This window comes from Trematomus bernacchii, unplaced genomic scaffold (genome assembly GCF_902827165.1).
Source record: "Trematomus bernacchii unplaced genomic scaffold, fTreBer1.1, whole genome shotgun sequence".
NCBI classification, from domain to species: Eukaryota; Metazoa; Chordata; class Actinopteri; order Perciformes; family Nototheniidae; genus Trematomus; species Trematomus bernacchii.
The window spans coordinates 7,477,105-7,492,370 of record NW_022987593.1 but is presented as its reverse complement, the minus strand read 5'-3'; the positions used below and the strand labels follow the sequence as shown (position 1 = coordinate 7,492,370).

The window sequence follows — 15,266 nt, the reverse complement described above, 5'->3', positions numbered from 1 at the left end:
ATCTTGTACTGAAATAAGTACTTCCAAACAAAATACTTAAAATAAAGGTCTAAAATGCTCACTTTCAATGTTTTACTATCAAATATTATGTTTTTGTATTAGTATGAATGCGGTTTTAATATGTTTTACATTTCATTGCTGTAGATGTTTAAGTAGTACTCATATTTAACTCATTTATGTGTTATTGGTTAGTTTTATCTACAGCTATGCATGATATTCTTTAAGATCACCGAATATTTGAAACGCTACTGTCCTGTGAGAATCATATATCTATAAAAGTTCATGAGATCAGAAAAACTGCCATGATCCTTAACATTTTAATTTCTGTTTTTGCTTAAGACGTAAGGAAATGGTCTCAACTCATAAAGGGTCATTTCATCCGTCAGTTAAGAAGTTAAGAAACATTCAAATCCAACACATCTGGAGGCACTGAACAGGAAAGTGAGGAAAAATATAGTCTGCAAAGTAACTCAAGCTATGTGTAAGCTAATATTGGCCTGTGAGATGCAGTTTAACAACAGTATAAAGTTGCATTAAATATGCAAACGAAAAAATATAAATATAAAAACGAAAATAAAGTACAATTACATTACATTTCTACTTAAATACAGTACTTTGGCAAATGAACTTAGCTACATCCGGCCACTGACTTCCATCCACAAATTCTTAAATCTTTGCTCTAATTTTCGAAGTGATAGATCAACATTGCTTGTTGCACACACACAACCTTGCATTAAACTTGCATGCAAGAAAGTGTGTTCAAGGGGCAGTTGGAGGGTAAGGGGGGCCTTCCTGTCGTTTGAATTACCCTCTACATGTGGGGTCAATATGTGCAATGCTTAAGTGTGTGTGTGTGTCAGGGGTTGAGGTGGGGGCGGCTGTGGGAGCTACACCCCCCTCCCAAATACTGCCCCCTCCCTCTAAAAGCCATATAAAGGAGGTGGAGGGAATAGGCACCTTTGTCACTTTGCTCTCAGACTTTGGAGACAATCCCACTCTCACTGGACACACAAACACTCGGACACACACATTCCTCTGGGACCTACTTGTTATCTTGAGAGAAGAGGTGCTTCTGGAAAGTACTGGATCCTCCCGTGGTTGGCCTTCTAAATCTGGACTGAAACAGAGCAGGAGAAAAAGGAGAACCACACTGAGCATCATCAGCCACAGGGACTCTCTAGACTTTTGGAAAATTGTCATTCACTGACCTCTTCAGGAGCTTCTGTCCAGCCATGAGGGTCTTCAACCTGCTCTACCTGCTGCTGCTGCTCGTTGCCCTTCTAACATCAGTCTCCTCCGCCAGACCAGGTAAGCATCGCTAATCTTTACCCGGTCAAGATATCCCAACTATTTCAGCAAGTTTTCGTTAAAACCGGCGAAGGGGTCAATTTTGAAAACATACTTCAGAATTGTTATCGTTTTAGCCCGGTGAGGATGCTCTCAAATCAGTAGGCCTATATTGCAAGTTGGAACGTTAATGTAGCTCAACCGTTATAACAGCTTTCTAAATCACTCCGCAATCTACGGTACAGAAGTAATCATAGCAACAGTAGCCTACTACTTTTCATCTTAAAATGGGTAACATTAACTATCTTAACTTTCCAAGGGGGAAACTCCAGAACCTAATCATTGTACATTGAACAAAGTACAACTTAAAATAAATAAATATCTCTCTAACGATACAAGTGTGATATTATACCAAGAGAATCAAAAAACGCACCGTCAATTAATCATCATGGCGGGACGTTGCTTGCTAATGTAATCACCACTTGCTATGTGCCGCGTTTACGAGTTGCGTTCAGTACGTAAAAATGAAAACAAGACCGGGAAAAACCGTTACCGTGGGTCTCCCAGCAAAATGACGACAAAAGAACTGAAAATATAACTTCGCTAAAAAGCCATACACAAAACACCTATTTACATTGGATCATATGTCTCGGGTAACGACATGAACAGAAAGGGGGTTATTTGCCTTTACAGTATTTCACGTTTTGCAAACAAGCCTTGAATGCAACACTCACTTTTGGATTACTTTAATATTATTTTCACAAGTTAAAATTGCTATGTAAATGTTAGTTTTTTTTCATATTACTGGAAAAGTAGACACCATGCTGCTCATGCCTGGCGTAACAGGTGCGCATAATGCTGTTATCTGCGGTGGAGACATACACAGCGGTTGTTAAACAGAGGCTTCGGGGCTTGAGGTCGTGATTAGGTTCATGTGATGATGGAGAGGATGAAGAAGGAGGAAGAGGGAGGGAGGGACGGGAGCAGAGCGCCGCCGGGGATCGCACAGTCAGCGACCCCAGAGAGTCTCTTTGTCCCCGGCTGGAAGGGACTCCGGTGCGCTTTTGTTAATCACGGTGTTAAAACGCCATGCAAATACCCGAGCTTTATTAACATGACATGGAGTAGCAGTGCCAAGTGTAAAGAAGCCTACCTTCAGGCGTGGGGAGCAGTTTCATTCAGAGGGGAGGAGAGAGGGGGGAGGAAGAGAGGGAGTCATAAAGTCATCTGGCACTTTATCTCTTCCTGGGCTTGGCCAGCAGTCTATGAACCACAGGAGTCAAAGTGGATTTATTATAGGGACGTTTAAAAATAATCATGTGTTAGGTCTGTGTGTCCCAGTTTATTAAAAGGGGGTGCCCTGCTGTTGGTAAATGGGCCCAAATAGTAAAAAAAACTAATAAAAAGGGCTTATCAATGGTCAACAGAGACTAAGACAGGCTTTATTAGTTTCAAAGTTATACTTACTGTGAAAATGGTGAATGTATGAGGTGATATTTTATTATTTCTGGTCCTATAAATCTCAGGCGTTACCCTACTCAATATGGGATTAATTAGGCTTGTCAGGTGATATGCAGAGGTCCCCCAGCAGACATAAATGTAGCTTATTAGGGACTTTTACACCTACAATTCCATTATTCAAACAGTTAAATCATGCCAGCAGTTTCGACACTTGAAAAAAGTATTTAGCGGGTACATGCACGGGTGAATTATAAGACGATTAGCCCATGAGATCAGACAAGTTTATGGGCTACTTCTTCCTGCTTCCACATTTAATCTGTTTGTTGTGTTGAGTTACTAAGTAGCTGTTTTAAGTTTCGTGATGGTCATACATCTTTTTCTGGTGAATATATGTCTATTCAAGTAGCTTTTTGTTCTGCATATTAACTTAATCGTCTCTCTTTTTTTTAGATTTCCTAAAACTTAGGAGGAGATACCACAGACACCACTACTGCCCACACAGACGCTGCATGCCTCTCCACTCCAGAGTACCCTTTCCCTAAGGTAAGACATGTGCACCCATTCATGTGTTTCTGTGTAAAAAGGTTATGAGCCGGGCTGTGTGATGCAGGGACCAAAACAGGGTTACAGACCCGGCAGGTGGCATTTAAGAAGGTGTGTGTGATTAGTGGCAGAGGTGTGTAGTCACGCAGAACAGGAGTGCAGGGGGAGAAAGGCTCCGACATAAATCTCACTAACGATGAAGGGGAATGCATAAGTGCCATTAGGAGAGTTGGGGCTGGGGAAGGTGGGGGTTTTAGGTTTAATTTTTGCACTCTTGTACTTGCTTTTGTCTCACTCTGAACTATTTTATAGTATGACACTAAATTCCTTTTTTCTATTACAGGTTAAAGCTAAAAAATGAGGGGGACCTAAGGACAGAAAGAGAGAAGTATCTGCAGTGTGTGGCCCAAACACCATAGATGGGTCCCAGTAACAAGATTGTAAAGTGGAGGAGATCCGAAGACTGTCATGTGTATATGAACTGTCCTCATTCCACTCACTATAAACCATGCAATGTTTGGGCATCCTGGTGGATACGGATCCCAAGCTGCTTTCTTTTTCTTCGTCAAAAGCCAATACTTTTGTATGGAACAAGATTATGGAAAAGGAGCTGCAACAACATCAAATATATACAAAAAGCTACGGACCAAAGAGCTGGAAACATCTTAGTGACTGCAGCTACGATGAACAGCAATGTGTTTATAATGCATGTATGCACTTCAAATGTTTATTGAATTATGTGTTTAACTTTTTAATAAAAATGGTATCAATGTAACATTTTGTTTCCATTTGTGTTTCTGTGTTAAAAAAGCAGTTGCAATGATAAGTCAACTAATCAACTGTTTAATCTATTAATAGTACGAATTTATACAACAATAATATTATCCAATTTTTAGCCTCTAACATAAAGAGATGTATACATTTTCTATCTATATCACATCAAAGTGAATATCTTTGGGTTATAAAATGACCAAACAGGACATTAAATGGCATTTCCTTAGACCTTGATGCACCCCGATTGAGGTTTTTCACTCTTTTCTGTCATTCAATTGACAGAATTAATCAATTCATCTAGAAGAAAAAAATGCAGATTCATTGATAACGACAATATTTGTAAGTTTCAGCCTATGTTTAAATAACAAAGTGATTGACGATTATTGTAAAATCTAGGATGTATAGCAGACCGATTACATTTAGACTACCTTTAATAAAGGACCTTTAGTTAATTTTTAAATGTGTAGCGTGAAAGCCTGAGATCAAACATGGCTGCTGATACCTGTGGTACTGCAGATGACTCCGGGCTCCCAGGAGAAGTCACATGAGAAAGGAGTCGTAAATGCAGTGCTCCCTGTGGAGTTACGGACGCCACAGCATAAATAAATAACAATGGGGCGCAAACACCAATAGCTCAAATGACGACCTCAATATTTCGTTAACGTAGATTCCCGTGACTGTTGAAACTCAACACAGAAGAGCCGAGGCGGGATAACACATTCCCACCAGCTAATGTTGACGCTTTAGTGTCTCTATTGTTTGAGCCCTTTCTTTAACTGTTCATTATACAAACATAAACAAAACCCTGCCGCACTTACTTGTGTTTTCACTGCTGTGTCAACAGTCACTCCTGAAAAGGTTTAAACATAAATAAAATAAAGTATAATGTGTATTTTACATATTTATTCATATGTGATCACAACGACACAAACTCAATGATTGAGGAGATAGAAAAAACTGCAACCAAATAAAGCATTGACACATCCAGACAGTTAAAATAGCACTTACTGACATTTACAGCGTTACACAATCTCTCTTTTTATTTTTTGTTGACCCTGTTAAGTGACGGCTTCTTGTCTCCTCCTGTTCCTCCCACCCTCTCTGCTTCTCCTCAGTGCAGGTGATCTCTAAAACAGTTTAGCCTCTTCCGTTTCTCTCACAGTAACACAAGCGGCAGCATACGTGGGTCACCGGGGGTCGTAACACAGCGATAAAAACCCCTCACCTCTGATCTGTGACCCATGACTCCTCTCCTCCTCCTCCTCCCACTTGGCCTAACTGTCCTCCACTTACAGCTCGCCTGCTCCTGCGTTATCTGTCCATCTCAGGTGCCTCTTGGAGGAGCCCTGCCGTCTTAAGACTGTGCGCACAGGTGCTTGTGTGCACAGGGATTTCCTTACTTTTAGTCTCTTATCCAGTGTTTCTTCTAGCTTCTCTTCATCTCTTTGAGACCCACAGATCCCTCTCTCCTTTGTGTTTGGAGAGTGGAGTGTTAAAATGATCGGGTTCACAGGGAGGAGGAGGAGGAGGAGGAGGAGGGATGGTGGTCAGTGCTGAGCCGTGAGGTTTAGCAGCCTCTTGCTCAGTAAGATGTTGTGTTGTTTCAGGTACTCTATCAGGTCGGCCTGCTTCTCCACCACCTCCTCCAGACTGGAGCCCTCTCTGTGACACAAATAAAAACAAGAAAAAGCCTTTTTGTAATCTGCAACCTCGCTAGCTTCAATTTGCTTATGGATAAAGCGGGGGATACTCTAGTCTAGATCTTATTATTGTTCACAAACCATTCATAAATGAGCTCAAAAGCACAATGATTTCCTATCAAACAAATGATATACGTATCTAGGACAGAGGGTGTCGTTTTCTCATACTGATATACTGAACAAACTGTGCTGTTGTGTTTGCTGTAAAAGCGTCCTTACTGTAAGGTAATTATTATATGTACAGCACTTTGGCTGGACCAAAAATCGTTTTAAAAATGTGCTATATAAATAAAACTTGATTTGATCTGTATCTACAGAGACAAGGCCCTCTGCCTGTTTTTTCTATATGCTTTGTTCTGGATTTTTATAGCGTTATCCTTTATAAAAACGTAGTGACCAGGGGCCATATCGTAGGTACACATAAGAGGAGGCTACAAAAGTGGCAAGAAAAATGCGAAAAACCCTTTGAGTGACTAAGTATACTTGGTATTACCAAAGCCTGACAGTATATTCCTGTGTACCATACAACACCATTCATCTCCAAATACTATTAACTATTGAACCACACTGTTTAACTGGGGAATATGTTATTTTATCACCATGAATGTGAACGGGCACTTTATTTAGAGTAGAAACATTTCGTTTGCAGAGTTTTTGATGAGTGACGTAATCTTTTCAGCACTTTAGAATAACATGGTGCATGTCTTTAAAAGGGACATTGTGTGTGTGTGTGTGTGTGTGTGTGTGTGTGTGGTGTGTGTGTGTGTGTGTGGTGTGTGTGTGTGTAGTGTGTGTGTGTGTGTGTGTGTGTGTGTGTGTGTGTGTGTTGTGTGTGTGTGTGTGTGTGTGTGTGTGTGTGTGTGTGTGTACCTGAAGCCGGTCTCCGTGGTTAGGCTGGACACACTGTAGTTGTGTGAATGCTCTTCTTGGCTCACGTCTGGTGCAGCTCGCTCCCTGTTGAACCGCATCACCTGGACTAAAACCACAAACAAGAAAATCTCCAGTTACTTCTCTTTACACAACCTCAAAACCAGTGTTTTATCTTGTTAGCTGCACATAAAGACATGCAGACATTATGTAACAGTGAGAGGTGTCCTGCAAACATTAACCACTCAGGTGAGAAGATGCACACATTTGTTTTTTTACTGTTTTCCGTCCCTCTCCCTCTCCTAAACACACACAGGCTGTTATATCCTGCACTTAGACCTTATGGGCTGCCATATCCTGCACTCAAACCTCTAATTCTCCCACCCTAAACATACAGCAGTGGTTAGCAGCAAGGTGTGGGCTTCTCCTCCTCCAGCTACCGAGAGACAGAAATATCTAATCAAGATAAGGCCGTGGTGTGTGTGTGAGTTTGCAGGGTCGATCGTGTGAGGAAGGGCAGAGGGGGGAGCTGCTGAGTATTGATAAGACTTGAGCGTCATTAGCCAAAAGGAAATTGTCAGGGAGGTTCTAAAGAGCGCTATCTTTACTTTGCTGCAGTGCAGCATCTCAGCATCCACAATCACACACAATCTATAGAAATACTACACATTCCTGCATAATGAGGCCCTAAATCTGTGACTGTATGTGTGTGCGTGTGTGTGTTTGTGAGTGTAAATAGAGCAATAGTAAGCAGGTATGTGTGAGAGAGAGAGACATTCCTAAAAGGTTTGTTTCAGAAATGACAAAGCAGAACACTAACTGTGCCAAATAAATACCAACAGAGTAGAATATCTGCTTGTAATTAACTAAATATAAATGACAATGAAGCAGCTTACATTGTTTGGTAACACTTTGATTGAAGCATCTACTTTTGGGCTCACCTGTTTTAAAACCTTTTAGTTAATAACTGTCTAGAAGGTATGTTGCAGTTTGCATATAGTAACTTGATAGCTCCACAAAATCATGAATTTAATTTGCAAATTTACAATTTATGCAAGGATTATCCAGAAACTATGACATTCGAGCTGTCCGCTAGTTATTTTGCATGCATTTCAGCCGGTGGTCTTTGTGGCTTTAAAAAAAAAAACCAGTTGTTACAAAGGTTATAGCAATGTCAAACATTTTCCATTATGGCACTGGTTGGTCTCACAGTAACAAAGCTAAAAGAAAACACATCACCTATCTTTCCTAAACTTCCTCTTACTTTGTTTAAAAAGGATTCATTGCAATCAGCAATACTCACATTTTTTACTTGGGGACTTTGAGTGAAACGCATGCGTTGTAATTATCCGTGCAATAATGCCTTGGATGTGTGTATTTATTATGATTTAGTATTTCCTTGATTTCCTTTATTTAACTAGGCCTATTACTATATTGAAGTGCTTTTATTGATAGCATCAGTGCAACAGTAGTTAGTGATAACGACTGTTGTGTAATGTTACACTGAGAAACCTTAATTTCCCCAAAACAACTTGTTGAAGTGAATCAATAACCAGTGTTTGCTTTTGTTGTGTTATTAGCAAACCTGTAAATGCCCTGAATTAGTTCCTAAACAGAAAAAGGGTTATTAGGAAGAGGTCAATCTGTGGAGAGCAGGGGGCTCAAACAGAGAGAGATGGACGTATGGACGGAGCGAGCAGTGTAAAGGGAGTGACACATTTCACACGTCACTGTTAGAGACTCTCACACACTCACACAGACAGTGCTCAGACTCCCCCCAGATCAATCACACATTATGAAGTGCACATTTCCAGGTGATTACAGTAGAGCTGCAGAGGTGCTAACAGCTAATGGTATCACATGTAGTGCTCACAACTCTGCAATGCGTGGATCAAAAAGTCAAAAGAGCTGGAAGGAAATGGATCCCAAAAACCACGGAGCCTGACACAAGACGAAGGAGAAGAGCGGTGTGAACACATTAGCTGCAACACGGGACATTAAAGGAGACCTGCATACAGTAAATGTATGCAGGTCTACAGTCAGGTGGGAGAAAGATATCCTGCTCATGATCCTGTGTCACGTGCAGAGCATGGAGATGTGGGAAAAGTGACCTAAGGAGAGCAATGTTCAGCAACGCACATTCAAAACTTCTAGTATATAGAACTGATGTCTAAGCATCTGAGGATGAATGAATACAGGACATACATGCTGTGAGCATAGTGTGGGGAAGCATAAGGCTGCTGTTTTTTTTTTCGTTTGAGTGTTAAAACAAAGCTGCAATAACAGCTTTACGGTTTGACTTAAGTTAGTTCGGATTTATCAAAGGCACAGTTTTAAATGTACGCTGACCACATCATTCATGAGGGTACTGGGGTATACTGGTGTGTGTGTGTGTGTGTGTGTGTGTGTGTGTGTGTGTGTGTGTGTGTGTGTGTGTGTGTGTGTGTGTGTGTGTGTGTGTGTGTGTGTGTGTGTGTGTGTGTGTGTGTGTGTTGTCCCCATGCCCTGCAGTGCTCATACTGAGTTCTGGCGAGGCAGAGGAGAAAGAAGTATTCGAAGTTGAGCCTTTGAAGGCCAAGGAACGGCTTTGATGTGCAGGGAGGTCTATATAGGAGAGCATTCATGTTAAAATGAGATAGGCAGAAACATACAGCAAACCTCAAACACACACACACTCACACACATTTACAATGAGCAGGCACTTCAAAGAGAAGTTGAACGAGGCCTTCCTGTATAGACTTGATAGCTGAAGGCACTATATCTGTCCCTCTGTGTGTCTCCTCTAGAAAACAAGTTTTTTTTTTCCTCTTCATGAACTCTCTGATGTCACCTTGACTCTGCATCAGAATGTGTGTGTGTGTGTGTGTGTGTGTGTGTGTGTGTGTGTGTGTGTGTGGTGTGTGTGTGTGTGTGTGTGTGTGTGTGTGTGTGGTGTGTGTGTGTGTGTGTGTGTGTGTGTGTGTGTGTGTGTGTGTGTGTGTGTGTGTGTGTGTGTGTGTGTGTGTGTGTGTGTGAGAGCGAGCGTGCTTAAAAAAGGTTTGTGCTGCGAGGCGTCGCTCGGATTGCGTCGTGCCTGGCTGCACTGATCTGAGCAGGAATGTGGCGGCGAACACAGATACCCCCGTCCCACACTGGATCCCCCTCACTGTAAACACGGGGACAATGTGTGTGTAAGAGTGTGTGTGAGTATGTGTGTCCCTGTGTTTGGGTGGAGCGGGTCCAAGTCTACCCTTTGGCTAGGCTATATCCTAATGCCTCTTATCTTCTCTCCTTGCCTCTCTGGTATCTGGAGCCTCAATCTGTGCCCCTCAGCTGCCAAACACACCTTTAATATGGATTTCCTTTCAATACAGATTCTTATATATCAATATCCTGTGATGCAACTTCTTAATTAGAAGCGTTCCTTTACTGAGAGCAGGGCTGGTATAATGGACGTCAACCAACATTACAGAGAAATGTCTAAATACTTATTGTTTATTGACTGTTAAGTTGATCTGTTAAAAGGTATACAGATACAAAATAAATGATTGGACTTAACCTAAAATACACATTAAAGCAGATTTATCAAAGAGTCGATTACATATACATGTACGACTGTAGGGGTTTTTGGTATTTGGGGTTGATAAACATCACTTTAAAGTCCCATTGCAAACATGCCCATAGAATCTTCTAAGATCAGTAGTACAGTTCCCATAAAAAACCTGTCGATTGCTTTTCCTGTGGTGTTGCTGCTTGAAGCTTTCTCTAGAACTGCTCTTAGAAAAAAAAGGTACTACTGCTACTCCTTAGCAATACAGCTGTGAAAAAATGATCAGAGGTGTGGATAAAATTCAAGGACAGACAAACAGAGAGGGACTTTATCCATTGTTACAGAAAAGGAGGTAACTACAATCTAGAGTGTTCTAGGATGCTACAAAGTGTTTAATTTGTGAGAAGATTGGCAATGTCGGAACAACTAAAAACATAAAAATATGACGTCTATAGCCATGCTGACAAAGTATATTAAACCAAAACAAGACATATCAATGGATGATTTCGACAACCACAACTTAATCAAAGGTTTAATGTGATATTTCCCATGTTCTATTTCACTTGTGTGAAGAAAATTGGGGCTAGTTATAAATATCTCCAATAGTGAGCAGCGTATTATAAGGAACAGTATGTCTCAATCTCAATTCAGAACAGTGGAACAGCACTTCATTCACAAGGTTACTCTATTAGTTAAATTAGTTGTACAAATCAAATCAACATGTTCATACGGTTTCATGTAATCTAAACTTTAGACTACACAAAGGGTTGAAACCTCGATAACATTAATCATATTTGTTCTCCAAATGGTCAGGAGTTCCCTGTTTTCTCAAATCATGTGACGTTTTCATGGCAAATGATGTAAAGTGAAACAGTGTGGGCCGAGTGTGAATCCCCTGCCATTTCGAGCAAGTGACCAACACAGTGGAGTCAGATGGAAATAATTGAAATTTAACCAATTTGTTCCTTCCCTCAAAAGGCACAGATAATAAGACAATAGTTGAATAGATTTAAAAAAAAGTTTGCATGCTCATTAGATGAAAGCAGAGAGGGAGGAAGAGGGAGAGATTTCATATTGAGTCTTTTTTTATTTTGATGCTTTGATTATTTCTCTAAACTTTCCTGACGATAAATCCAAACTGAATTGAATTGACCGGAGGGAGTGAGGGACAGAGAGACAGGGACAGAGAGACAGAGACAGAGAGACAGAGACAGAGCTGAAAGGCTGATTGTCATGCTGTCGAGTCTGAAAAGGGCAGGGCAGGTATTGTGATGCGAATCTGCTCAGATAGAGTGGGGGGTAGTGAGTGTATGAGTGTGTGAGTTTGTGTGTGTGTGTAATGTAATCTACAGGGTGTGCCTCTCCGCTACGGATATAACCCCCACCCACAACCACAGGGAAATTATGCTCCATTTCTGCATCGTTTTAGTAAAAAAAACACTCAGTTTATTAACTATTAAATGTGAAAAGAACTGAGGAAAGTCTCGTAGTTATGGACCAATATTTAGACCCAATTTTCTGTTATTTTACTTAGTTATTTTTTTTGGAATCATGCTTTGTCTGTACCTATATATGTGGCTACATGTGTGCAGAGGTTTGTATATACTGTAAAATCTTACCATAGGACAACAGATACAGTTAAAAAAAAAAAAAAAATCAAAACTTAAGTCAACCAAGTATATATCCGCTGTTTTAAAAAAAGAGTAGATCTGCAACCCTCGAGTGAAAATATCTGACTCAATATTGAAATATCTTGGATGAATTTACCTGTGTAATAGAGCAGACAGGGCACAGCGATCAGGAGCTCCAGTCCGAGGACGCTGAGCAGCATGTAGGTCTGCACAGTCTGTGATAACCGCACAGCCAGAACCACCAGCAGCAGAACATTTCCTGCAAAAAACACAGAAATACACACACGTTCTTCCTTTAGCATTACTGCCATCTTGTGGAGAAAGCTGACCTGTACATGTGCAGTAAATTCATTCTTTATTCAGCAACCATTTGAAATAACTTCTTCCTAGTTAAAACACTTTTTAAATCATTGGTAATTTCGTTTTTCTTTAATTCTACATTTTTATGATATACAATTCAAATTACATACAAAAACATATTTTCATCATTTATAATTTTTTATATCTATCAACATTTTTGGCCTTTTAAATAAGTCAACACTTCACAAACACTTTTTGTGTCTTTTTGTATTATAATGTGTCCACCACCAATACTACTAGATATGTAAGCTTGTTTGGTTTACTTTTTTTACCACAGCAGGTTTTGATTATGTCTTTCTTTTGGGCAATCTTGACTTAAGTCTCTCAACTTTCCTTACAATTTATTTGTGCACAGCCCTGCAGTCTCATGCCCTTTTATGACACACTAATAAGGAACTATCACATGCTGTTCATTTACAAAGAGAATGGGTTTGATCATTACAAGGACACAGGTACGAACAAATCTGCAATTTAAAGGACGTCATGAATCAGATATTTCTTTGTGTCTGTACCTGCAGAGTGTACGGTGAGCGGCAGGTGCTTCAGGCCCTGCGTCTGTCTGTAGAAGCGCAGGTACCCTCTGCTGCGGGCCTGGTTGTGGTGGTGCTGCACACACCCAGTGAATAACAGCACCAGCACCCATAAACACACCTTCCCAAACACAATGACACTGTCGCCTCGCACGTTACCCAATATCTTATTACACACATCCTTTTGGCCAAACTCCAACACACACAGCACCGCCACACACATTGACAACACCACGTACACAACCTGAAACAAAGAAGAGAGCAAGAACATATGGTGACTATTGATACACATACAAAATAAAGTCACTACTATTATCCAGATTAAAAGGGTATATTGGATAAACACTTCTTTCATTCACATGCTATATCCTTCATATTCAGCAATTAGTCTTACTTGAAAAGTGCATCTACAACAACTAGCGAACACACAGACACTCAGACCCCAAAGTAAAAACTGTCCCTATTGAACCCATCACTCTCATTCAAACACAAGTCACGTATACACAATGTAAATGACATTGACAACATTAAGGCCTGTGTATGTTTGTGTGTGAATGTGTGTGTAACTTACATGCAGCACAGCGAGCAGGCCTGCATGACCAGGTGTTGGTACGCTCTGAAAGTTTCTCCTGATGGCAGAGTGGAGGGCGTCTGCAGGGATCAGAGGTCCGTCCACCAGAGAGTCCTCCTCTGTGCTGCGGGATAGATCTACTGAGGAGCCTGCCGGCTAAAGCAAACACCATATCATTAAGTTAGACAGTAGGTCTGTTTATAGTTATAGAAAAGGTGATTTGACTGCAAAAAATAAGATATTCATATATTTATATACCAAAAATGATACAACTGCATGTTTCTATATATAAGGTGAACCTGTATATGTTGCAGCTGGTAAAGGTGGAAACTCTTTAATGACTTAAGTACTGCTCTTTAATGTTGCATCATAATTTATTTGTAGATTCGTGTTGTATTATTCTAAATCTGCAAAGTAACTTAAGTTGTCAGATAGATGTAGTGGAGTAAGAGATATATTTACTTTGAATGGTAGTAGAATATAAATATAATTAGCACACAAATAGAAACCCTCTAGTACAAGTACGTCACTATGGTATCAAAACAACAATAGAAACAGATAAATAGGTAGGAACCGGATACAATAAGAGGAAAAATACGTAGAAATCTCAAATTATTTAGAGGGGACGTCAGAGAGTTATGTACAGCGTGTTCGCTTCGACACGCCGAAACAATAATTGAAGTAAAAAAGTAAATAAAGAATGTATCTAGCATAAAAAATAATGTTCTAACTCAAATCTACAAGGTTGTCATTATTCAATACATTGAGGAATAATATATGGTCATTTTGATTGGAATACTGTGGATGACTCTTCTGGCCTGCAAGATAATCGAAACCAAGAATGTTGTTATGATTAATCTAAAATCTGCACCACAACAAATCTGGCTTTCGTCCTGAAAACAGGAAACAGCTGAGAAACCACTAGATAACTGACCACATGTCGGTTTTACTGGATGATAAATGTGTTTACAGTTAAATTACTGCTATGTGATCATTTATGAGAGATCACAGTCGTTTGTTTTGATGTTTTTAGCTTACTGGCTAGCTAACACAAGCTAACTCTTTACAGAACAAGCTAACCGTTGATCTAGCAACCCGTTACCGTAAATAAACTAGTACATACTGCGTAAAGTGCGGGTCCCCGTGAGTCCATTTTGTTGTGATGTTCCACGTTTATAAAGAAGAAAAGACAAAACAACAACAAACTGACATTAGCTTACATGCTAAAAAAAGGGGAGGTAAAATATTAGTAGACTTCCGGTCCCCTTATTTTATGTTTCCGTTCTGTGTTGAACTTTGGTTCCTGGCACAATACATACCGCAATTTCAATAAAATGCCTGATTTCTTCTGATCATAAACACCAGCAGATACATCAAAAAACATTGTCCTGCAATCCTATGCAACAAAAATATAATAATTGCTATCTTTTTTGGCAGCCAGACGATTTAAATGACACATATTTTACCACAAGCATGTTTTTTGATTAACTATTGAATATTACATATTCATTACATTTATCATTAAACTATTTCTATTATCCAAGGTTATCTTATCCATTACTTTTCTTTTAGAACTTGCTCAAATGTATCAAAAACAATGCCTTAAGAAAACACGAATAATACAAATTATAGCAATTTTAGTATTTAAAATTGCCCTTTGACTTCTATCAGTCATGTCTTAACTTTAAAGGGTACATTAAATAAATGGGGTTCCATCCTCATTGGCCATATATCACAGGCTTTGATTGTTCACAATAATTACTATCTCGTTTACACTGTAATTGTTGAAGAATTTGAGATTTTGCCAGATGTTTATTTTATTCAAATGTATGGTCATTGTGGGCGGTGTTTGAAAAACATGGCTTACCAGCCAGGCAGTGCAGCCAACTGCCTTGGTGCCCAAAAAGCTCAATGCTTACTGGGCGTCAACAGTTTTTTGCTAATTTGATGGAAAAAATGTTGAGGAAGACTGATCACCAAGTTGGGTCCTGCTGCCCTGTGTCCAAAATGGTG

General features: G+C 39.9%; 2 protein-coding genes across 2 annotated transcripts; one reads left to right on the top strand and one right to left on the bottom strand.

The window, feature by feature from the left end:
* The first annotated feature begins 1,066 nt into the window (after positions 1-1,066).
* Positions 1,067-3,669, top strand: apela (apelin receptor early endogenous ligand). The gene is made up of 3 exons (XM_034129348.1): positions 1,067-1,308; positions 3,199-3,291; positions 3,635-3,669. The coding sequence occupies exons 1-2, from the start codon at positions 1,233-1,235 to the stop codon at positions 3,288-3,290; spliced, it is 168 nt and encodes a 55-aa protein (XP_033985239.1). The 5' UTR covers positions 1,067-1,232; the 3' UTR covers position 3,291; positions 3,635-3,669.
* Positions 3,670-4,948: 1,279 nt separating this feature from the next.
* tmem192 (transmembrane protein 192) lies at positions 4,949-14,518 on the bottom strand. Its single transcript, XM_034130146.1, has 6 exons — positions 14,377-14,518; positions 13,254-13,409; positions 12,665-12,926; positions 11,929-12,051; positions 6,636-6,741; positions 4,949-5,727 (listed from the first exon to the last, which is right to left on the bottom strand). The coding sequence occupies exons 1-6, from the start codon at positions 14,404-14,406 to the stop codon at positions 5,613-5,615; spliced, it is 792 nt and encodes a 263-aa protein (XP_033986037.1). The 5' UTR covers positions 14,407-14,518; the 3' UTR covers positions 4,949-5,612.
* Positions 14,519-15,266: the final 748 nt, after the last annotated feature.

What these genes read in the sequence shown, in the direction of transcription:
- apela (XM_034129348.1), top strand. Translation starts at nt 1,233, where the DNA reads ATGAGGGTCTTCAACCTGCTCTACCTGCTGCTGCTGCTCGTTGCCCTT. An exon ending in AGTCTCCTCCGCCAGACCAG is followed by an intron (nt 1,309 to 3,198) that starts GTAAGCATCGCT and finishes TCTTTTTTTTAG; the next exon opens with ATTTCCTAAAACTTAGGAGG.
- tmem192 (XM_034130146.1), bottom strand. Translation starts at nt 14,406, where the DNA reads ATGGACTCACGGGGACCCGCACTTTACGCA. An exon ending in GGGGACCCGCACTTTACGCA is followed by an intron (nt 13,410 to 14,376) that starts GTATGTACTAGT and finishes TGTTTGCTTTAG; the next exon opens with CCGGCAGGCTCCTCAGTAGA. An exon ending in ACCACGGAGACCGGCTTCAG is followed by an intron (nt 5,728 to 6,635) that starts GTACACACACAC and finishes TTTGTGTCACAG; the next exon opens with AGAGGGCTCCAGTCTGGAGG.